Source organism: Marmota flaviventris, chromosome 2 (assembly GCF_047511675.1).
Source record: "Marmota flaviventris isolate mMarFla1 chromosome 2, mMarFla1.hap1, whole genome shotgun sequence".
In the NCBI taxonomy this organism is placed as follows: Eukaryota; Metazoa; Chordata; class Mammalia; order Rodentia; family Sciuridae; genus Marmota; species Marmota flaviventris.
The window spans coordinates 100,824,740-100,848,762 of NC_092499.1; the positions used below are offsets into that span (position 1 = coordinate 100,824,740).

The following is a 24,023-nucleotide window of genomic DNA, read 5'->3' on the forward strand; positions in this document are numbered from 1 at the left end:
TAATACTATATTTTACCTTGTACTGGAAGTGTTTTATAGTATTCAGATTGCTGTCTCTGAACCATCTCATAGAGTGCCTTTGGACCACCCCTGTGAGGAGGCTCCTCAATGCAGATAAGGAAATAAGCCTCTGAGAAGCCTGTGCTACCCAGAGACACAGCAAGAAGCTTTTCTCATAACACTAGATGCTTTCCAGATTTGTGTTTCTGTAACATCCCACATAGCCAATGTACAGCTCCCCAATAAATAAAATAATTCAGGCTTGTAAATTTGAAAATATGATATTCCTTTGGACAATGACTCTCTCTCTCTCTCAATTTATCTTTATCACCAAGATGATTACCAAAGAAGAACCACAAAATAATATTTTTATGAATTATGAATTGTTTATTATAATGACAAGAAGAATCAGTATAGAAACATATTCACTAATACATTTACCACAGGGGTTTACCTAAGGATAGGCATTCAAAAGGACAACCACCAGATCAAGCATCATGAGTTTTTAACTGGTACCAAGTGGTTAAGATTACTGCATGGTTAATCTAATGAATTGCATGGTAACTGCTACTTCAAGTCTCCCTACAATGAGAAGTACTAAAACATGTTAAATGTAAATCAATATAAATAAAATAAATCATTTTAAAACAGACAAATGGATTTGTTACATAAGCATATTTGCACATGGATATTAGGGTAGCATAATTTAATTTTCTCTACAACTCTCATTTTTAGAAATTAAGTCTTCAGAGTTAATTGGCCTCCAGAATTAGTAAAACTCCTACTTATTAAAGTCAAGTTTATGCCATTTATAATTTCTGATAGCTGGTGACATCATAAAATAATCATTGGGGATTTATTATTGGTTAATTTAGACTCCCCCCCACCAAAAAATACTAAGTATAGCATCTGTTAAGCTTGTTGTTACTCTTGTTTGAGACGGAGAATAATAGAATATAGGTATAAAAATAATAAAGCTCATTTTCAACATACATACCATAACTTGAGCATACAAATAGGTTTAATAATTAAAATTTCCCTTTGAGAGAACATATACTCATTTGATATTGTCATCAAAGTGTTTTTGAGAGTTCTTGTAATAGGCTTGAGAGCCACAACACAGCATGCAAAAAAATATATTCCATTGCCTAACTCACTACTTTCCTTTATTTTGAAACTTGTTAGAAGTAGATTTGGTTGTTTCCAAAGTGGGGAAATGTATATGTGCAATTTTTCAAAGGATGAAAAATTTTCACTATTGTTCATATTAACAACATGTTACAGTTTCTGAGTTATAACTCTAAAGTAATTTTAAGCAGGAGCAGCACATTTTAGGAAACAAAGAGCACACACTTTAATTGACTTTAAAGGGGTCATACTCAATTTCTGTCTGGAATATTCATCCAGGCCAAACATTAATTATAAGTCCTCAAAGACAAAGACTATTCCATTTCAGTCCAGAGTCCTCTTATCTCCCATCTCCCCTGCCTCCTGTACCCTGTACCCTGTACCCAGGCATTGGAGCTGAAGTTGGTGCTCAAAAATGTGTCTGCTAAATTGAAGGGACTTGACATTCCCTGAGATAGAACTATGTTTCATATATTTAATACTTTATTTCCATTTTTCCTACAGATTAGGCAATATTTGTATTCATAACATATGCACATTTATAGTCTTTGATGATTTTCTATAAGTTAAGAAATTGTACAGTATAAATCACGGCAAATAAATCTGATCACTAAAGGCCTTGATAGATGAGCACTTTATGTCAATTTCTATTTATATTGCTTTGCATATTTTAGTTTTAGAATTCCTGCTAGTCAAGCTTCTTTCTGGGAAAAGAACTGTAAGAGTTTATACTTAATAAGAATCAATTGTGAAGTGTTATAAGTAGATTCCCTGTTTCTAGTTTACATCTATATGGCCCAAAAGATCAACCTTTTGCTAAAGCCTCAGTGTCATTAGAAATTAACCAGGCTGTACAGTGTACTGCCATACCATGTATCACTTATTTGGGTTAATTGATGACTGTGTGAAACTGTTCATTTACTGAAAACATGCCATGCTTGGGGATGCGATTTACTGCAATGATTGGTGTCAATTAGGCATTTACTAAAACAAAATGTTCTAACCTAACAAGTCAAATTTGGTGAAGTTTTATATTAAACACATTGAAGCAACATTAAATTGAGAAGTGTTTCTTATTATATAATTCAGGGACTGAAAACATGGAAGCAAATCTAAAGCAATGTTCAATTTGTATGTGTGGGCTGGCATTCCTTGTTGGAGATATTAAGGAAAACGGAGGAACATGGAATGATTTAGACAATGATTTTCTAGAAGGAAAATTCAGGTATTTTCAATCCGTCATTACACTTTCAGGACACTCTGGTTAAAGTTTTAGCAAATTATAGACCAAGAACAACATTGCTTTTATGTGACAATAAAGCAAGGGCTTGTTTGGGGGTTTCTTGATTTGTCCAAATCCATTGTCACAGTGAGATTCTAGTTAGCACACCTTGCAGGAGCACACCTTTGCCATCCATGAATGATGCCTTGGATCACCTAGAAATAAAACGGATATCTGGGTTATATGGAAAAATAACAGAAAAGAAGCAAGAAGAAGGGGAAGGAGGGGGAGAGGCAGAGAAATAGGGAGAAGGAGTAAGGGGATCAGGAAAGAAAGAAAGGATGTCATTGCCTACAATTTCTATATTTTTTTCTGTCTTGAAATAAAATATGTTGATATAATAATGAATATTCTTGTCTCATAAACTGGGCAAATGCATTTTTAATCACACACTTGATTAATAGTTTTTCTTAATTGCCAAAGAAAATGAAAATTTCCAACAAGACAAATCTGTCTTGAAATTACTAAACTTTCAGAAATTCAAGCACTTAATGGTTCTTAGAGAAACCCACAACTACAGTTTTAGGGTCAAATCTTATAAATATTCGTTGAAATGTGGTTTGATGTATATAATCAAAAAACATTATTTCTTATACTGCTTGAATGATTATTTCGTGGCTAAAAAACCACATTACTTGAATTAATTTGACTATCAAATCAATTGGAGAATTGTGCTCAATTAATGATTTTATGTTAATGAGGTGATGCTGAATAGTAAAACTCCTACTGCTACTATAAAAAAAATTTTAAAAGCTGATGGGTTCACTTTAACTAATACTGTATCCTTAGTGTATATGGGCATATGTGTGCCTGTGTGTGAATTGCCTAAAATATTATATTCTTTTTTAAAAATCATTACATCAATGCTTAAATTTTCCCTCAGGTCAAATTAATCAAAATATTGATACTGTTAAACACAACAAGAAGAAGGAACATATACATGACTACTGAAATTGTTCTTCCTCCTAGAACATTTTCTTAGCACTAGCCATAGGAAGTGTGTTCTTGGTGGCTATGATTGATGTGCTGCTCACAGGGTCCGCATTTTTCTGCTTCATGCATCATCATCAGCCATCTCCAACACTCCAGTCCTGAATCTGTCCTACTTTCTGTTACCTGTTTTTTACTGGTGATTCATGAACCACAATAGTAAAAGAAAAAAAATCCACCTTGGATTTTCACAACGTATTATCCTCTGGAACAACATGCAAAATCTAGTTTTGTTCATCAGATTCATGCAAATGTAATATTGATTGACAATGATGTATATAGATCCACACATTTAACGTGCTACATAAAAACCACTGAAATGTTCTATTAATGGCAAAATGCATACTGATTATAAACCACTTCAGAATTATGTGAAAACTCATGTGAATATGCTGTTTGGATTTCCAAGCTCACTCTTGTCACTACTCTTTGCAGCTGAAGCTACTTTTTTTTTTTTTTTTTTTTTGGAGGCAGGGTGTTGGGAATTAACTCAGGGGCACTTGATCACTGAGCCACATCCCAAGCCCTATTTTGTATTTGATTTAGAGACAGATTCTCACTGAGTTGCTTAGCACCTCTCAGTTGCTGAGGCTGGCTTTGAACACATGATCCTCCTGCCTCAGCCTCCCAAGCTGCTGGGATTACAGACATTTGCCACCACACCCAGCTGAAGCTCCTTTTAAGTGCATGCTCCCTCATATGCTAGAAAGTAAATCCCAGTTTTCCAAACTGATAAGTGATAAAAGCTCGAGTTCTCTCATTACCACTTGCTTAAAAATTGTGAACATTACTCTTTAAGGTTTTTATTATGATGAATGTACAGATGAAGGGCAAGGAATCATTTTTTAAAAAAAAATTCTAGAGAATAAAGATTGGGCTTTAATCAATGTGCATGAAACAGTTAATAAGAAGCAAACTAGCAAAAGACTTGACTGAACTATTTTTGTGGAAACATCTTTTAGATTCAGAAGCAACCAGGTCTTAAAGAGCCAAAGAAAGCCTAATGGCCCTAACATCACAAAAATAGGGAGCTGCAAGTTCATGATGTTGTTTCAGTGCTTCTATTACTAGACAGCAAAGTTATTCCCACAGGTTCCAGGAACATATAAATGCTAGTGAAGAAGCAAGTAGACTTCAGAGTCTAAGATAGAAACTTCAATCTGGGATTCACCTGTGAGTCAAAACTCTTTGCTAATGAATTATTCCAAAGAAAAGACACTACTGAGGGATACTTTCCCCGGTCTGACAAGACCTCCAGGTTCACTAGCAGGGTCAAAGTAACAGGAATTCTCTGGTCTAAAGGTGCTTTGCCAACCTTAATGGATTCCAGGCACTCACCTGGGTATACAGCTTGAACCAATAAAGAGATCACAATGGCATGATGAATAAGGTAGAGCACCCTGGAGACAAGGTGAGCAACCACTCCACAAGGCTAAATCATGACCTACATGCAGACTGCAACCTATTTACAAATGGATCACCCTAGTCAATTCAGTGTTGGAGGAGTAATGTCAATGCAAAAAAAAAAATCTATATACTTGAATTCAAAACTCATTGTATTCAAAGACAATTCATGAAGTCAATCTTACTATTAATAAAATTCTAAAATTTTTATTTTATTAATGGCATTTAACAACTATCAACATTTAAAATATCAAGTTCACCTATTTTTCAAAAATATATTTTTCTGCCCTTCAATGTCCAGGATTTTCACATATGAAAATGAGTTGATACTAACAACGTTGAGCTATAAAAGCTAACATAATATGATGTTTAGAAACTCTACATAGAAAAGACTGATTGGAAAGAATAACATGTAAAGTAATATTTTTGAACTGTGCTTGTAATGGGAAAATGATTTCCAGTTTTCATTTTCTAAATTCTGTTCAAACAACTGGTCTCTTCATTTAAAATGGAGCAATAAATATAGTAGTCATTTAGCATTGCATAGATAAAACTATGTAAGGTCAATATCCATTAAAGGTGGAAGACTGACCACATTCAACTTTGTAACTAGGGGATTTTGCATGTACACTAAATGTAAAAGGAATTTTAAATGAGTTATGATATTTCAGTTGAAAATGTGAACAACAATGTACTCAGATTAAAACACACTCTTTACCATACAGTGAATAATGAATAAGCTAATGCAGTTACAAGTTTAGCTACTGAAGTACCTCTACAAGTTTCCCAGATCTCACCACTTAAAAGCCCAAGATTTGCCAGGTGCAGTGGTGTACACCTATAATCCCAACTACTCAGGAGGCTGAGGCAGGAGAATCCCAAGTTTAAGGCCAGCCTAGAGAGAGCCTTTCTCAAAATAAAAATAAAAAGGGCTGGGGATGTGCTCAGTAACAGAATACTTTCCCAGCATGTGCAAGATTCTGGGTTGAATTCCCAGTACCACAAACAACAAATAGCAACAACAAACCTTAAAGCCCCCATTTTTTTTATCACTAAGGTGGTTAGTATTTCGAAAGTATTCACACATGGTAACCAAAGATAGCTAAACCACCAGAGAAATGCTAGCCATTAGTAGCACCTACACTTTGAATTACTTCAGAATTTGATATTCTGAAGTTCATTTTTAGACACTGAGAAGTGGAGAGTCATATTATCGTAGTTCAAGAAAGTCCCTCTATGCCACCAAATTCACATACGAAACACAAAACTTATTTTCCTCTGTGTTCTGGTCTACGAATTTTGCCTACTGAATGCTTCTACTTCAAGAAAATGCACTCTTTCTTCAAAATCTTTCTTACTAAACAAGCAACTCTGTCAGAAGTGTCTTAATTTCTTATCACAGAATTTTATCCACACAAGGAGCAATAAATAATTCATGTCACTGCCTCTTTGTTGTGTGTCCCTGAACTGCACAGAGCTAGAAGGCTGACAGCTGTGTCAGGACAAGCACCAAAGATCTGACATGACAAGTGACTAACAAGTTTCTTTCAGTTCATAGTGAAAGAAGACAATGGCCCAAAGTGCAGAAAGAAATCCTGAAACAAAATAAAACTGCTTCTTTCTTTTTACCTAAGTGTTTGCTATGAGCTTATTTCCAACCCACAAGCCCTGGTCATTTTATAGGACTGCCCAGCCCCCTTACTCCTCACACTCGCTTGGCCATTTACGCCTGGCCACGGATCAATATGAGCAATTCTTGGAGAAATACGATGTCTCCATGACAACCAAGCCACAAATTCTCAGTGGAAGGCAGTGAGACCAGTAGTGAACCCTCCAGAGGTTTCTAGGCCTATAAGGCAAGATGTCTTAAAATGCAGGAATGGACAGAGAAAAAAGCCAGAGTAATTCATTCTTTATTACCAGTTTAATGATGTCCCATGTATAGAACAGTACTCACTCTTTAAGTTAAGATTCTTTATCAGCACCTATATTTTCTGATTAATCTTTCTTTTTCGATATGTCCTTTGTTTGCATCAGTCAGATAGAGTATGTTACATTTGAATCTCACTACAATTCCATTCACATTAAGGGGCAAAAGGAATGGTATAAAGCTGATCTGTTCTTGTCGAAAACAATGAAACAATGAGTCAAGGTGAACACCTGACTCAGGAATTTAACTGCCTGGCAAAATGGCTAATAAGAAATGTTTTATTAAGACATTTTAAAAAATCAAGTTAGAACTAGGCAATTTTAGTTCAAACTAAAAGTAATTTTTAAAAAACTTTTATTACAAAAATTTAACACCTACCATTACCCTCACCAGTGATCTACATTTTTCTTTTGGCTATTAGGAGAGAGACTGAGGTTAATTTGCTCATTTAAATTTGCCATCATTGCTAGAGGTGTCATTTCTCCCTGCAACGGAATACTGAAGTAAAAGGAGGGTGTTGAGAATGGGCATACAGCACAACAGTAGTTCATCTTCTGAGAAATCTTGGTGTAGTGGAGGGGGCTGATATACAATGCCAGAGCCACTGGGCCTATTGGGGTTCCTAGATGACTTAGGGGACCTGACATAGATTGCAGGCTGCACCTTTCACTGAAAATTAAATCTCAGTAGCTCTCCTCGGGGAAGGATCAGGGGACTGTTTGCAGCTGCCCCCTGTCAGTGAAGGCTACAAGATTTGGAAATCTCTTAACTAAGCTGACAGGCCACAGAGAGGATGAATCAAAAATATGATACATGGATCAGCACACAAAGATGTGAGAGGGTAGAGGGTACACAGTAGCCAGATAAAACAGGAAAGAGAAATATTCTGTGGGGAAGATATCTAACTCTTTCATTCATGGTAATAAGGTAACTTCTAGCATCTAATGGCTTTGTAGTGATCCAAAAATGTCACTTCAACTTTTGCAAGATTTTTTTTTCTTTTAATTAACTAGTAATTAAGACTAGGCATACTTCAAAACAAACCCAAAACAAAACCACACAAATCCATGTTGAAGTGTTTCTGGCTATATCCTTCTGGTACATCTCTGTCTGTTTTTCCCACAAAGAAAAAATATAAGCACAAGTGACTTTGACATAGAGTAAATTTCATTGCAAGAGGAAGGGTTGCCATCTTCTTTTCTTTTGTTTGACAATGTCATGCTAAAATCCTCTTCCCATTGAGAGTGCTGTTTGTATTTAGAAAGATAAATATATTTGAAAGGATGACAATTTGTTCTTTTCTCTTCATCTCTCCATGTCTGCTTGACTCTTGTTAGATCTCATTATTTGAAATATTTAAAATGTCAACATTTCTCTCATTTCCCAATCTCTCTGTATGTTAACCAGTATAGCCTAAAATTGATGATAATGAACTAATAGTGTCAGCTTCCCTTCTCAGTCATGAAGCCTTTGTACTTCCTCCAACTGAATTCTTGATGAAAGAGGAAAAGATAACAGCTCCACACTGTGACCTCTGGAGGTGACCATTAATTTGACAGTGCAGCTGCTAAGAGAAAACAGCATTACAATGTCCTCTCCCCCACCCTTCCAAGGACCCAAAAGCTGTGTCAAATTTATCATTTTATACTTGACTATTTTTAAATGGCTTTCACCTGGACTCTCAGACTCTTCCAAGACACATCTGTCAGGCATGTCCTCAGCATTTTGGAAGTTTGCCGAGTTTGAGTTGCTGTCATGCTTGACCGGACTGACTGGAGCTATTAAAAAAGAAAGAAAAGAAAGAGAAAGAGCGATGAAAAAGTAGTAGCAAACACCATTAAAACGTTTCTTTTCAGTTCTACAGATATTTTCAGGGATACACTATGTAAACACAAATAATAAATTGAAATAAAATGTATCCTCTAAGTATTTATTGGCAGACATGTAATTAGTTGAAAAATCTATAGATGCGACTTTATCTTAGAAGAAAAATAAGTTCATGGCATCAGCTTAAAAGCTACAAAGTAACAAAGTGATGTCTTCGAAGTGGAAATCGTATTTTTAATGCATAAATCTAAAACAATATAGTCAATTAACAGCAACAGGGCATAGAGAACATCAGGCTACTCAATTAGAAAGATCAGTTCTATGCTGGTGGCAAGGCTTCCTTTGGTGGTACAAATCACAGCTAATGAACACTTCATATGCATTTTGGTTCTCTTTCATTAAATAAAAATAATGGCACTAAACAACACACTCAAAAAAAGTCTTTTAAAAAGTAAATCTTAATGAATACACTGAAAATGATACAGAGGGCTGGTGTTTTGAATGGAAAGCATTTAGCAACTTGGGATGAAATATTGTTTACTAAGTAGGAATTATAACCAGAAACAGAAGTTAGGGAAGGAGTCCAAACTTACTATAAACATACTATACTCACTAACTCTATTCAAGAAACTAACTTAGGTTTCTGCATTTTCCCATAACAGTTGGTCTGTAAGTAATATATTCCCATATATCAATTGTTCTAGTAATTATTTGTAGGGAAAAGTGGGCCTTGTCTTCATGAAGAAATTTGGTGAAAAAACAAAATAAAGCAGCCTCCAATCACACATATCAGGTCCCTCTTAAACCATTCTGAAGTTAAATACTATTAAACACATACACACAAACACACGATTGAGTACACTGGAATTTTATCTATTTTGCTGCAGTAATCACTACTACAGTGTCTTCAGATGTTGATAACACATGCCATATTTGTAAGTCTTAAATGCAATAGACAAAATACACACCCATGCACGTGTACACAGGCACATGCACACGCAGGCGCACGCATACACGAATCACATAGGGAATATGTTTGTTAGCTCAGGGTTACTGTTGCTAAACCTCCATTAGAAGATGAGAGAGCAGCACTGAGGCTGGAGACCTTTGCTTCACAGTCTGGATGAGTGACACAATGGTGCCCTGCTAATCCAAGCAGCATTAGCAGTGCTCACAACTGCTGCTCTCCTCCATGAGTTTTAATGGAGCTTGAGTAACAGTGGTGATGAAAACAGGAGGACCACATAGACATACTTTAAAGGAAGCTAGTAACATAATTCTGGTCAAACAGCCCCTCCAGATCATTTTACCAGCCCTCTCAGTACATAAACAGCACTTTGCTCTATTCAAATAAAAGCAGTTTAAATTCCCTGCTTCTCTTACAGACTTTTGTCTGAGAATAAAATACAGGAAAATTATGAAATTCTTATTTTAAATAAATAACCTGATATTTTTCACTTCATACATTTGAATTTTCTAAAAACAACATGCAAAACCAAATACCATACCTGCTTCATTCATTTCTGTGTGACAGTACCTGGACTATAGAAAATATTCCCAAAGGAGTTGTGAAATGAATGAATGAACAAATGAATGAAGCAGAGGTACCAGGCTAGATGTTCCTCTGACCCAAGAGAGTATATGCTTTCAATTATCTTTCTGCCGGATCTGTTCAGTTGCTTGCTTAAACCCGTTTGAGATCATGGATGTATATTTGCAAATGGTGATGTGGGTTAGTTAGTCTGTGATTTGGAAGATGAGGCATACCAAGTGTGACCTAAGTAGTCACTATTCTAGCTGCCTTGAATTTAATTCTCCTCATTTTAAATCAGGTGTGGATTATTTTTGAATCCTTAGATTTCTGGGAGATGTTTAAGTGGATAGTTAAATGCATCAAAGCTGCAGAAAACTATTGTATTGGTCAAAATTTTCTGGCCCATTTTAATGATTTCTATCTCTCTATATTTTACTTGTTAATTTCCTGAAAGTATTTACATTGGTATTTATAACAGGGAATCAATCATGTAGCTAAATCTTTTACTAAAGTAAAAGTCAATGAAATAGTACCTCTATTTGGGCAAATGCATTATACTGTCATCCAATATATTGTTCTTTCCTAATTTAACACTTTACTACATTCATTCATTTAATCATTTCTCCAGCAAATATTTATCAAGCAGCACATATTTAAAGATTCATTCTAAACTAGAGATCTCAAGGACAAAGAGGATACGTATTAGAACAATAAAGCACATGCCTACAACCATTTTTAGTGGCATGAAGTGAAGTTCCAAATCTCTCAAGAAAACTAGAGTTAGATGTACTTTTTAGCTCCATCATCTTCATTAAATTCACACCAGTAGGAACCATGCAGCTATTTTTGCCTTTACCTCTGGTTTTTGAGGGTGTGGTTGGTGTGAGAGTAGGGGAGTGAAAAGGATTATTCTTCAGATATGTTGTTTAATTACACATAATAGCTTCCACATTTGAAGCTGTGTTAGATTTGTGATTTTTACTGGGTAGTTCATAGAGTGTCCAATTAAATTTACTGTAGAAGAAATGACTACACTTTGCCATTTGGGAACAGCAGGCTTTGGAGAGGTTAATTACTGCCATTCTGCTCTTTGTTGTTTGTTTGATAGACTAATTCTTGCAATTGTTCTTTTGGGTGTTTCCTGCCAATGTTTCATCATTAAACTCTGACATGATGTGTGACCAAGGCTTCTCTAATGAATCATTTCAAAAATGGTGAAATCAACAAATATTGATCTAGTACTTCTTATGGATAGAGCTCTTTGCCAGACTCTGTAGGGTAAAGAAATGAAGGCACTTTTAATGTGCCCTCATACAACTTGTGATCTAGTTGAAAGATGATGAATTTAACTAGTTAAGAAGCATTAGAAAAAATTTCCTAAGAGCAGTACACATTTTAGGAGTGCACAAGAGAATTCCTTTACAATAAGGTGGTGCAGAGGAGAAATCTGAATTAAACCCCCTTTGAGTACGTGGGAAGCCCAAGGGGAGCTCATTCTCCCAAAAGTGAATACAGGTATGATGGAAGAAATACAGTATCCTGGGGCCACAGAGTATTTGTTAATGTTGCTGCCTGCTTGGTATGTATTTTTAATGAATTCTCCTTACTTGTCTCTTTGAACCTTTCCTGAATTGCTGTTGTTGGCTAATTCTTCTCACCTGTAGATGTTAGCTATAGACAGATTTTTTTCCTTGCCCTAGATAGTCAATAATTTGATTTTTACTGAGGTGGGCCCATTTATCACCGTGAGTTGTCCTTTCACTATACATATTGACTTGTATTTATCAATACCAAAGTCCATTTGTAGCTCATCACTAAAGTTCTTGGATATTTCAGTAGTTTTTGAAGGTGCATTTCAGAGCTTGGCAAAGAAATACTTTTGACATCAATAAAGGGCAAATGGTTGCTTAGGCTCATCTTTAGGTAAAATTCAAGTGTTTATTTCCTCTGTAATGGATTCTGAAATAGTCTACCTTTGGAGGGTATGGGGCTAAAAAGACAAACTCTTCTTGATAGTTCTACCACTGAAAGATGTAAGGCTATTCCATTTACTCATCACACACCTCAAAATATTGACAACTGAAAGGCCAATGTTCTAAATATCTCAGCAATATCTTTGGTAGCTAGAGAGATGTGCTTTGTATGGATGAATTTGACTACAGCACCTTTAGCCAAGAGTCAAATTCTTCTAGATCCTAATAAAATGAATGTTTCTGCCAAAGACAATAGGAAATCAGTTTAAACTACATTCAGGAATGCTTTAAGAAAAACCCTAACAACTGTATGAAGAAGACTTTGTGGTTAAGAAACAATATTGGTGGCAGGTCAGAGTAATGCTCCTCTACCTCCTTGTTCCTCATTCTTGCTTCAGTTAGCCTGTAAAAACCTCTCTCCTTCTCATCATTTGCAGAGAGATAGTATTTGCTATAAAAGATGGCTAGGTTTAGCTAGTAAATAACTCCAAGAAATACCTGCCACACTCAACAAGAGTAAAACCACTGGGGAAAAAAATCTCCATTCCCTTCCACACATACCAGATGATCTTCTCACGCCAAGACTGTCCAAACAGAGTCCTTGTTAAAAATTCATTATCATTTACAGTGTAAATAAAATCTGAAGCTCCAAATAATATTTTCAACACACAATGACTTATGAATGATTTTTAAAAAGAGATCTCATTCATCATATGTTTTAGGCATTTTGGAAGCAATAGGGATATTTATAGTAAAATCATTAATAAAAAGAAATGACAGCTTGAAATGTTGGTCAAATGAATGGAATAATCCACTATAGCACCATATAAAGGCCATAGAAAAATCTTAATCCCTTATTAATCAAGGGCATACAAATAATATACAGGTTACAGAGATCAGGTCTTATGGAATAAATGACCTGAATGCAAATCTACTAGTTATATGGTGTCTAGAATAGATAACTGTGAATTTGGGTCTCTTCTCAATCTTAAGTAGTCACTATGAAATAAACTAAAAAGTGTCTTCCTGGAGGCTTGAAAGAAAAAAATGACATCAAATTCAGGTAGAAGAAAATACTAATGCAATATTGGCAGATTACACACATGCACACAAACATGCTCATGTGCACATGCGCGTGCACACACACACATACACACACAACCTGTAACACATTTCAAATTAGAGGAAGACATAAAATTCATGGAATGACTTTAAGTGATAACACCAGATTTGTAAACAAAGTGGATGTCACTTGAACAGATCTCTAAATTCAGTTTACAAAGTGGCTTCTCCCTGGATAGATGTCTTATCAGGAAAGCATATCTAGCTAAAGAGCTGTCTACATATTACCCCTACTTTAAAGAGTATCTACTGAGATAATCAAGTCATAGGACCTCTTGATTATATCTGAATAGCAATAGCTACATCTGCATCAGATCTCAGACTTATTCTATCTTCCGGGTGGATTGGAAACTGAAAAAATAAATCATATAGAGAAACCAAAAATTAAATTAGGATTCCCTAATGCTTCTTTAGAACTAAGTAATAACTTCAGTAAAGGGGTTAACATTAGACTTATGGGTTTTACCATCTTCCTGCAATTGCAATCTGTTCTGGAGTATTATTTCCTGGGTGGTATTTTCTAGTATGAGTTGCTTTAAGGATGACATATTTTTCAACTGGTAAAGAAATGAACTTTACAAAATGCAGTAAAGAATAAGTATTATGTTGATATCCTTACCTAGATGTACAGTGTTTATTATTTTGTGTAAATAAATATGCACACAGAGGATCACCTTATTGACTAATTTGGCCAAGGAGGGAAATCTGCTTATAGGTAACTTCTCTAGGTGACAAGTGTGGCTGGATCACCCAACTAACTTGGGAGAAGATAAATGTGGATGAGAAAATGGCATCAGTTGTTCTTTGATTCTTTTAAAACACTGCTTAATTCCTCTCAAATACAAAAATTTCTCTGCTATCTGGATATTGAGCAATAAGCTGCTTTGCTAATGCTGATAAAAGCAAACAAATGATACACCTTTGGACTTCTTCAAGGCAAGAAGCAAGTACTCAGGAGACTTAAAAAATGACTGAGTGAAACTGTGAACATGGATTCCTAAGAATGAAAAAAAAAACAATGATTAATTTTTCTTGCTGTTTTATGGGAAAACCTCAAAATCAGGCCTAAGGTTTATAGTTCAAACTTACTCAAACATCTCCCTAAATCTATTGCTAATGTCAGTGGGCAGTTTGCATAAGAGATCCTGTCTACCTTATTTTTTTTAACAGAAAATAAAAATCTTCATTTTTTTGTAGCACCCAAATATATGTATTAATTTTTAAGAAATAAGGATACAAATAATTTCATTATTGAGATGAATTTAAGTATTTCCAAAATCTGGTTTTAATGTCACTTCTATTTCTGATAGTGTGACCTTGGGCATGTCATTTTATTTTCCTGGTCTTGGGTTCTTTATCCAATGACGGAACTGGACTTGATAGTTTCTTTGATGCCCACTAGTTCTGAGAGATACAAAATATTCTTCCAGCTAAGCATTCCAAGCCAGCCAACCACTCCCTCAGGATGTTACTGAATAGGACACTGAGAAGTACCCACTATAGCAGCCTTGGAAATAATGAGTACTTGTGAAGTTTTTTTATTGGTTTGTTTTGTTCTTCCTGAATTAAGTAAGTTGGTTATTTCCCTACAGGAAGACTAGCTGCTTTTTTGCTTCAGTTATTTAGCCATAAAGAGAGTCTCAACTGTTATTTGGCAAATGAATGGGACAAGGTTTGGAAGGGGTTTGGTGTTATGAAATTGTACTTTCCTCAATTCAAACCTCTTAAGAGAAGAATAATTGTAGTCCCAAATCTTTCTATTCCTTTTCTATGTAAGGATGGGGCCCATGAAGACATTTTGTTTGAGTCAAAGACAACATGAAAAAGTGCTCTCATCAATTTATCTCAACTCTTCAACTGAACATAGGGCATAGGACAGAGAGAAAATGTGTAAGTTGGGAAGAGGAAAGAAAAATAACAGGGAATGATGAAGCTGCTTCCTCTATTTCTGCTGTTTCCTCATTCACCACCAGGTGTTCTAAGAGTTACCAGTGAGAAGTTCACCTCAATTTCTCTTTGTTTTCCTTCAGAGTATCATCTTCTTGGTGAGCAGTATTGCAAATAGAAAGGAGGTGAGTAGATAAGCAGAAATTTTTTTTTAAAGTTTCAAATCAAAACAACTCACAGGATTTTGGTATCTAAACATTACTTAGTAATACAGTGTGTAAATAACGAAGGGAAGCATCACTTATTATTTTGTGTATTTATCCATAAGTTGAAAGATAATATGCAAGAAATAATCTGGTCAACTCATCAAGCTTAATACTAGCTTTCTACACTATGGAGATTACTTAAGAAACGGGATTCAGGAACATCATATTTCAAAGGACTCCTTCATCACTAAAGGAAAGCACAGGTGATGGGTCCTAAGAACGTAGAAATTCTATAGAAGCTATCTGACTTTTCTCACAAGGACCAAATGCTATAGTGAACACAGAAATGCATTAATTTTACTTATTGTTTAGAACTTCAAGAAAATAGTAGTTTAAAGCAGGAATAATTTCCAAAGAAGAAAATAAATAGATCCCCACATATTGACAAATTGAGAGCATTCAGTAAAGGGAGAACTCTAGGAGGAATTTATAGTAAATTTCCCAGCTTGTATTTGAAAATGTAGAAGAAGGTCAGGAAAACAAAAGACCTTTCAATCAAAAGAGCATCAAGCTAGCATTTGAAACTAGAGATAAACATGATTTATATATGAACGTAAGATAAGGATTCACAACATAGGGCAATTTAAACGACAGCAAAGTCTACAGTTATCCATATGGGAAACATTCTTCTCCTGAATCAGTGGGAGAAGAAACTGTCAAACTGCACCAGCATTGGAATCTGTAAGAGCAGCAATCTTTCCACAGGGGGAACCTAAGACAAGACCATCAGTGTGGGGAGAACGGTTGGCAGGCAGTCTCAAATTCCCAGCTGATAGCTGTCTCTATCTCAGGGGAAAACATTTGACTCAGATGGTTAGTCAAGTGTCAGAGCTCTTTCATCTCCCAGATAGGAAATGGAAAATAAGGAAATCAAATTATCTAGACTATGCCTTCATTTTCTAGTCCTTTGTCAACATTAGGAAGGATGCAAGGAAGAAAAGGCCTAAGTTACCATGTTTTGTACCATTAGGCTTACTCTGAAGGTGATTTATTTTTATTTGAATGACATTGAAATGGTATGTTAGTATACTTCAGAACTCACTGAAACTGAATGGAAGACATGCTTGGATGCTAATAACAGGCGTTAACTGCTGTATTACAATGTAACAGGAGCAAGCTTCACTCTCTTTCAGTCCACACCCAGACAAGCTTTTGCACTGGACATGGGAAGCAGAGGTGGTTACCCCATTCACTGTTTTATAGGGCTTTATATGTCAAATATAGCCAGCATTTAAAATATTGATTTTTTTGGGCAATAAATAACAGAAATCCTGAAGCTATGTCTTGCATAATGCTCAATACTTTGGACTAACATCTCTGAAAGACAGTTACCTGAAACATAGAAATGACCTTGATGAATTGTAGAGAGTTTAATTTGATATTAGATAATCCAGTGATATCTATAAATAAAAACTAATAGAAACACAACCAAAGAAAGCAAAACATTTAAGAGAAAACATGCATGTAAATTAAGAGAAACTAGTAATCTAAGGAGACTTACAGTAAACTAAGTTCAATATAAAAGAGACATTATCATGATGGAAGACCTAAGAAATAGTAAACAAAAAGTTAAGAAACACATACATTTCTAGATAAGACAGTTCCCTACATTAGTATAAACTACTACTCTTAATATATTTTTACAAATTGTTTGGAAGAATACATGGAAAAATCACTAGGACACGAAGGGTTCTTGAGTTGTGAAATATTGGACTGATCAGATATGCTGTTGAAAACAAATGTAAGGCAGAATCAGTGAAAATAAATGTTGCACACACACCTTGGTATAGTTAAGTTCTGGGCCGTTTGAGCTACCGTTTGCTATGTATCACAAAAAAAAAAAAAAATAAGCAAACTTCTCAAGAGGATGATACTTTAGGAAGGGGATGAACAACACCATAAAATATCAAACAAAACAAAACAAAACCCAAGGGAGGCCATGAGGTATCTGCACACACTGCATGTGTCTCTAGTCCTTCTTGTCCATTGTCCTTGTTGGATAAAATGAAGAGGGCCAAAACCAGAATCTAAGAGGAATAGGAGGAGGAGAGTTTGTCAATATGAGAAAATCTCAGGACCAAGGCTCCAGTCTGAAAGTAAATCTGAAGAATGTGAATACTACTTATAAAACTGCTGAAAAGTAATAGATGGCTCTAATGTTATTTCCTCACCTCCAGTTCCTCCAACCACCATGACTATACTCTCTCCCTACTTCCTATTATCAGTCACTCCTCTATTTTAATAGCCTGAAAATAGATATTTCTTTGTTCAGACAGTTTTCAAACTGAGACCTGTCATATCTCTAAAACTAAGGTCCAATCTTCTTGTTCCTATGTACAAAAAAACCTCAGAATGATCTCTATTCAATCAGCAATTCCTCACTGGAGGCTACTCTCTCTCAAACCTTCCCAGCTTTGATATCACGTACTTCAGCAGGATAAGAGCTGAAGTATGCCCGGGTATGCCATTTATTTTCTGTATCAGTGTCTTACTGTAAACACCCAGCTACCATATATACTTTCTCACCCGACTCTCAGTTCTTTGCTTACTAAAATATCACTGTTAAAGATTTAGCTCAAATTCCACCTTTTCTATAAATCTTAAAACCCACAAACTAACATTTCTTTCTCTTCTTTTGCTTTATAGTACTTTATCTGACTGTATCACACTTCTAATTCCATTCTTTGGATCTTATATTTGATTACCCCAGTAGGGCACTGTTAATAAGAAAGCAAGATATTTCACATCTGAAAATTGTGAAGTTAATGTCATAAGGACAACTTTGCCTCTTTATTATGGAACCTCTGATGCTACATTCAAACTGAGGTGGTAAAATCAAGGGCCTGACTCAATATGTACATAAATACATAAATTTAATGCATCTAGAGCTCATGGGACAGCTTCTTTATAGGCAATGATGACTAAGGAAGTCGACTTTCTATGCATTTCTGTGGTGTTTGTATATGCACTAGATGGACAATATTAAGCAAGATTTCTAGGCCAAACATCATTTATACAAATTAACTTCTGACCCTTCAAAGACTTAAAATAAGTACTGCACACTGCAAAAGATTGTATCTATACCCTACAACAGAAGGGAAAATTCACTGATTTCTACTCTCTTTTCCTTACCCTCGTAAATCACAAAACTAAATTTACCCCAGAGATTTCACTTTTCAAACTCAATGTACAGGCATAAAACAAACTTTGTTCTCATAGGACAACTCTTTTTTGTTTCATTAGTTCAAGAAAAGGGTCACTCAATTTTTAAAGCATTTGGTTTGATCTTTGCTATGATTCATGCTATCTAACATCCACCGACTCACTATGTACTGAAATGTCTCTTATATTTAAAATGTGTCTCCATGGACCCTGTAATGGTGGTACCTTCATGTACTGTACTCAAAAGCAATGGTACAGGCACAAGAGTCTAGGCAAGGCAATCAGAAATAAAAAATAAACTTATTTAATATTTAAGCAATTATTGTTTTGCCTAAGTTCCTATTCCAAGATAGTTTTTTTTTTTCCTTCCAATGAAAGGCAAAAACTTCCCCAGGGTTATAGGAGAGAAGTCTCCTAAAAATTCTCCCCAAATATGAGGTCTAAATTTATTCTCATTCTATTTTAACATTTGTATTCTATGTTCAACAATCTCATTGATATTTCATTCTATAGAGAGGTGATAAAACTTTTATTAATGTAATAAAAGAAAAAATAAATGAAGATGATTTGTCATAATTTAACTATATAAAATGAATTCTTGTGATCTTAATGCAAGAAAAGACTATGATCTCTAAAGGAATACTGAATTATGGAAACATGAGTTTTACATAATAGAACCATTTACACTTTCCATTTAATCATATTAAATAATAATTCTGATGGCTTGGTGGCTGATGTGCCTTTTGTCTCTAAATTCTTTACAGTGAATGGTTATTTCAAAAGGGTTTTTTTTTTTTCCATTCTGTTGCTATTGAGGGACTTCTTCTCTCCTCTAATGGCCCAAATTTTATTTCCCATGCTGGGTATCTACAGGGAACCGTGATCATCAGTCTTTGCATAGAACCTCCTTCTCTTCATGAATTAAAGATCACATAGATTTATTCCTCAAAAACAAACAGGGAGAGGAGATTTATATTAAGCTCTTTTTTGCCAAATTATGGTTATTTTGTTTTTAAACCCTAAAAAGATCTTAGACTGGAGGGTCAAACCAAGCACAGCACAGTTGGATCCTGCACAAAGGCAGCTCAACCAGGAGGAAGCAGTTATTTCCTGGGCATTTGTCTTATTTCCCACAGTAAAGAAGTTATCCAACTTAGAGGCATTCAGTATAGCCAAAGGAGGGAGGTAAACAAAAATGCTTTACAAGTCCATTTCATTGATAAATCTAAAACAGATCAAATTGGGCTTCTTCTAAGACTAAACAGCACCCCCAATCCCCTTATCCTGTGAAACAGTATCAGAGATTCCAACCCACATATGGCAAAAGACCCGGGCCTCCAGTCAGCCAGCTAGTTATCCATGGAAGTGGCTCAAGGCTGACACTCAGATTGACTGGTTCACACTAATTTACTTCACACAGATTCCATTTATCTCCTAGAAGATCCCCTGGCAGCAGCTTATAATGGCATATCCTAGGATGCCTGCCTGCATGAGTTTTTAAAGCAGCAGTGCTTGATAAATCTGAGTCCAGAAAACAGTTCACAGATTGAGGAGTAGGTGCAATCAGAAAACATCAAGAGGCACAGCTGGGACTTGGTAGCTTGCTTGACTGGTTGGAGCAGCTGAGCATTAACTGTGTCTGCTTTTCTGCTTGCTGCTCACTATTACTGGGGCCAAAAGAGCCACCTCCTTTTTCCTTCACCACTTACCCTCCAAAAAAGAAGAAAAAGAAAGGAAGGAAGGAACGAACTAAGGAAGGAGAGGGGTGTGGGGTGTGTGTGTGTGTGTGTGTGTGTGTGTGCATGCCACAATCCAAGTAGCAAATATAGCTATAGAGAAAGCTAATTTGAACATTTAACCTTTGCTCTTTAAGTACAACCATATAGCTGATCTTGGCAAATTACAGCTGATAGCTCTTAAGTTAAGATGCTTGATAGCTGGACTAGGTAAAATGTAGTTGGAAAAAGAAAGCAAAAGAGAACTCCAACTTATTTTATTCACTTTCAACAATGAGGTCAGAAGAGTTAGTTGAGACTTTGTGATTGTAGGGCTAACTGGTTACCATTGGAAGAAAAAGAACTCTGCGTCTACCAGAGAGGTCAGGGAAAGACACCATAAGGCTTCAAATTTACCAAGTGAATAAATGGAGGATGAATGTGTGAACAGATAGTTCACTCTTCGCTGGACATTTTAGAAATGTGGTGAACCACTGGTATCCAAAGGCAGAGGGAACTGAGATCTTTTAATGGTACTGAAGCTAACAGTGTTAAACAATAGCAAGGCAGTGACACATCTACCAAAGCAGTGACAAGGCGCATTCAGTACTTCCAAGGTTAAACACTGGGCTGCATTGCTGGTTGATGGAAAAAAGGTAAGATTAAGGCATTTGCATGAGCCTTGACATGATCGTGTTGTCTGCCTGCTGCCTCAAGCTTTGAAAACCAGCTGGGATCATCTTCTTATAAGCTCCATCTCAAAGATGTCCAGGCAGTCCACAATCCAATTAAACAGAGGTAAATAGGAGGAAGAATTTTGCTGACCACCATCATAAGGTTTTTTCTTAATGAAAAATGGCATAATTGCAGGTTACACAGCTCCTTAATCTCACATTAAATCTAATAGATTGCTGACTTATACTGAGCATAGCAGTCCTGGCTTTCTATGTCCGTGTGCTTAATTTTAGGTCATTATCCTTTATTATGTGACTTGTAATCCTTAAAGCCCATGATTGTGTCTGGATATTTGGCAAGGATTGTACTTGGTAATATGGGGATTGTACTTCTAAGAATGACGGTTTAATTGAATGATATAGTTTAATTAGATGTTTAAAGAATTACATATATTGCTTTCCTTTTTTTAATTGGCCAGTTTATAATAAGTGTTTTCTTCAACATTGTTTAAGATCACTATTCAGTTTTAGGGCTTGTGCTGAAAAGGACAAGTTTATTCACAAAAGAGACAAGTAGCTTTTTGTCATGGAAATTTTTTATTATGATATTAAAATACCCAATTCAAATAATATCCTGGCTCATCCTCAATCCAGGTGACCTTGATCAAGTTATTAACCTATCTGTGCCCAAGTTTCCTCACCTGCAAAACTGGAATAAGACAGTGGCTACCAGATGAAGAGAATTGTTATAATCAAATGAGTTAAAACACAGAAACTGCTTAAACTAATGGCTGGAATGCAGAAGGTCTAAATAAAGCCAATGCTGTTACAATTTTTTTTTTATCTGTCTTTGTCTAGAAATGCATGCAGATGGCATAAGATGTCCAGTCTTTGGATCAAAGCATTTGTTTTTAAATTTTACTAGCAATAGAGTAGCACTTAAAATTTCTCTGACCTACTAATCCAACCTATATTTTAAATAGTTATATTATCTTTATCTTCATTTAAGATCATAGAAATCTAGTGTTAGCAGCCTTTTTGACTTTAACAGTTTAAGGAGGCATATGGTTTTGTATCCCTTTCATGATATCTGTAGCCAAATAAATGCTGCCTAGAGTCATCTGTAACTCTCCTCCTTTTTCCTATCTTGAGTGCTATATATGGAAGAAAATAAAAATGGTATCTGATAATGTTGACCAGATAACACGAGATCTCACTGATGAGCTATTTCAAATAGCTTCCTCTTGCTGACAAACTGAATGGAAATTAAGTGGAATGGAAATGATGACATGTTGATGTCCTTTAGGAAATAAAACCCTCACCTGTATGAGGAAATTGATTTGGGTTTGGAAGTTTAAGTCATTGTGTATGCACAACAGAGTTTCATATCATAGATATGATAAGATTATAACCTCTTAAATGAACAGCTATTACTTTTTATATTTGAAAGAAAAAAAAAACAACCTTGTAAAACATCACTTATGCACGGCCCTTTATCTTTGGCATTTTTTACTGGTTTCCATCCACACATTTGGTTTTAAGAAATACTAGTATTGAAATTGAAAGTTCAACCCAGCTCATCCCCACCAAAAGTAAAAGCATTACTGGAGTGTGGTCATTTGGTGAAAAATACACAGAAGAGTGGCTTATGGGTTATTGACATAACATCTCTCTTTTCCTTGAACACCCGGGTAAAACTTGGGTGAGGCAGAAAGCATACTTATATGCATCCAAACTAATCCTAAATTTAAAAAACATTGTTGATCTATATTTATTATGAAAGTTTTTTAAAGAAGGTGTTATTTAAAACTACTTTTATATCCAATCCTGGTCATCATTAAAAACCTCTTGTTTGACCTAGGTACTTCTTTACTTGTTCCCCTTGCCTCTATAAGCACTGCAGATCACAAAATCAATCAAATCACTGCATGGTTCTGATTCCTCTGTAAAAACAGCTGAAAAAAAACTGGATCATAGACTTGGTGGTTGGCAAGGTCTTAGCAAGTGTATTAAGTAATGCTCTTGCTCTTGATCTTTACAACACATGGCATAGTTTATAAAAATTATATAAAGGAAAGAATTAGAACATAAAAAATAAACTTCCCAAATGCCCCTTTGTCCCCCAAAAAAGTCAGAGAAAAGGAGATATTTTGAGAAAAAATTTTTTAAAAAACAGATCATATAGTAAAAAATGTATATGATTTCATATGTGTGTGTACAAACTTAGCAACACGTTTTTCTTTTTTTCCAACAAATGTTAATGGACTTCATTCTCCTATTAGAAGAAAATATGGCAAGATTGCTATCAAAGTTAAAACTAACACTATGTTGGAGAAAAGAAACATACAAACCACAAAGAGGAAATATTAAACCTAAAAGAATAGACAGGACATTAATAAAAAGAAAAAAAAGAAGTGGTCACAATGTTATTGAACATGGTGAAATATATACCAAAAGGATCAAAGATACCAATAAGAATATTTTGTAACATTAATAGCTACAATTCCCAAAGAAGGTATTTCAATGACTAATATATGCACCTATGAGTTACTTTAATAAAGCAAAGATCATCAAAAATGCAAAGAGAAACAAGAACTAATAATAGATAACTTTAGCATAGATAACTCTCTTAATCTAAAACAGATAATGGAGATAAAATATTGATAAATATGTAAAAAACCTACACAAGAAGCTAGATCTAATGAACTTTGAATGCCAAAAATAGACAGAATTCATTTGGTTTTAAGTTTTAGCACATAAAACATTCACCAAAATTGGCCATATTTTAACTCCAAACTATCCCCCTCCAATATTCTAAGAAATACAACTTGCATAGACAACTTTTTCTTGATCACAATGCAATAATATTAGAAATCAATAAGACTATCAAACAAAAAAAGATTTTCTACCTGGAAATTTCAAAATACATCAATAAATAACTCCTGCTTTAAAAGGAAAATTCAATATAAAATTGCAGAAAATTTTCATAATTGCATAATGAAAACATAATATATCAGGAATAATTAATACAATGAATTCAGTGGAGAAAGGACATCATAAAGCATTCAAAAACTAATTAATAAATGTAAAAATGGGCTGGGTGCAGTGGTGCACACCTGTAATCCCAGC

General features: G+C 35.2%; 1 protein-coding gene across 1 annotated transcript in view; it reads right to left on the reverse strand.

Moving 5' to 3' along the window:
• Positions 1-2,469: 2,469 nt before the first annotated feature.
• Positions 2,470-24,023, reverse strand: part of Wdr72 (WD repeat domain 72) — a 209,190-nt gene continuing 187,636 nt past the window's right edge. Inside the window, exons 19-20 of the mRNA XM_027926086.2 lie at positions 8,408-8,512; positions 2,470-2,565 (exon numbers count right to left, since the gene is read on the reverse strand). Of these exons, the coding sequence (XP_027781887.2) occupies positions 2,510-2,565; positions 8,408-8,512 (161 nt within the window). The 3' untranslated portion in view covers positions 2,470-2,509. The remainder of the gene's footprint in view (positions 2,566-8,407; positions 8,513-24,023) is intronic.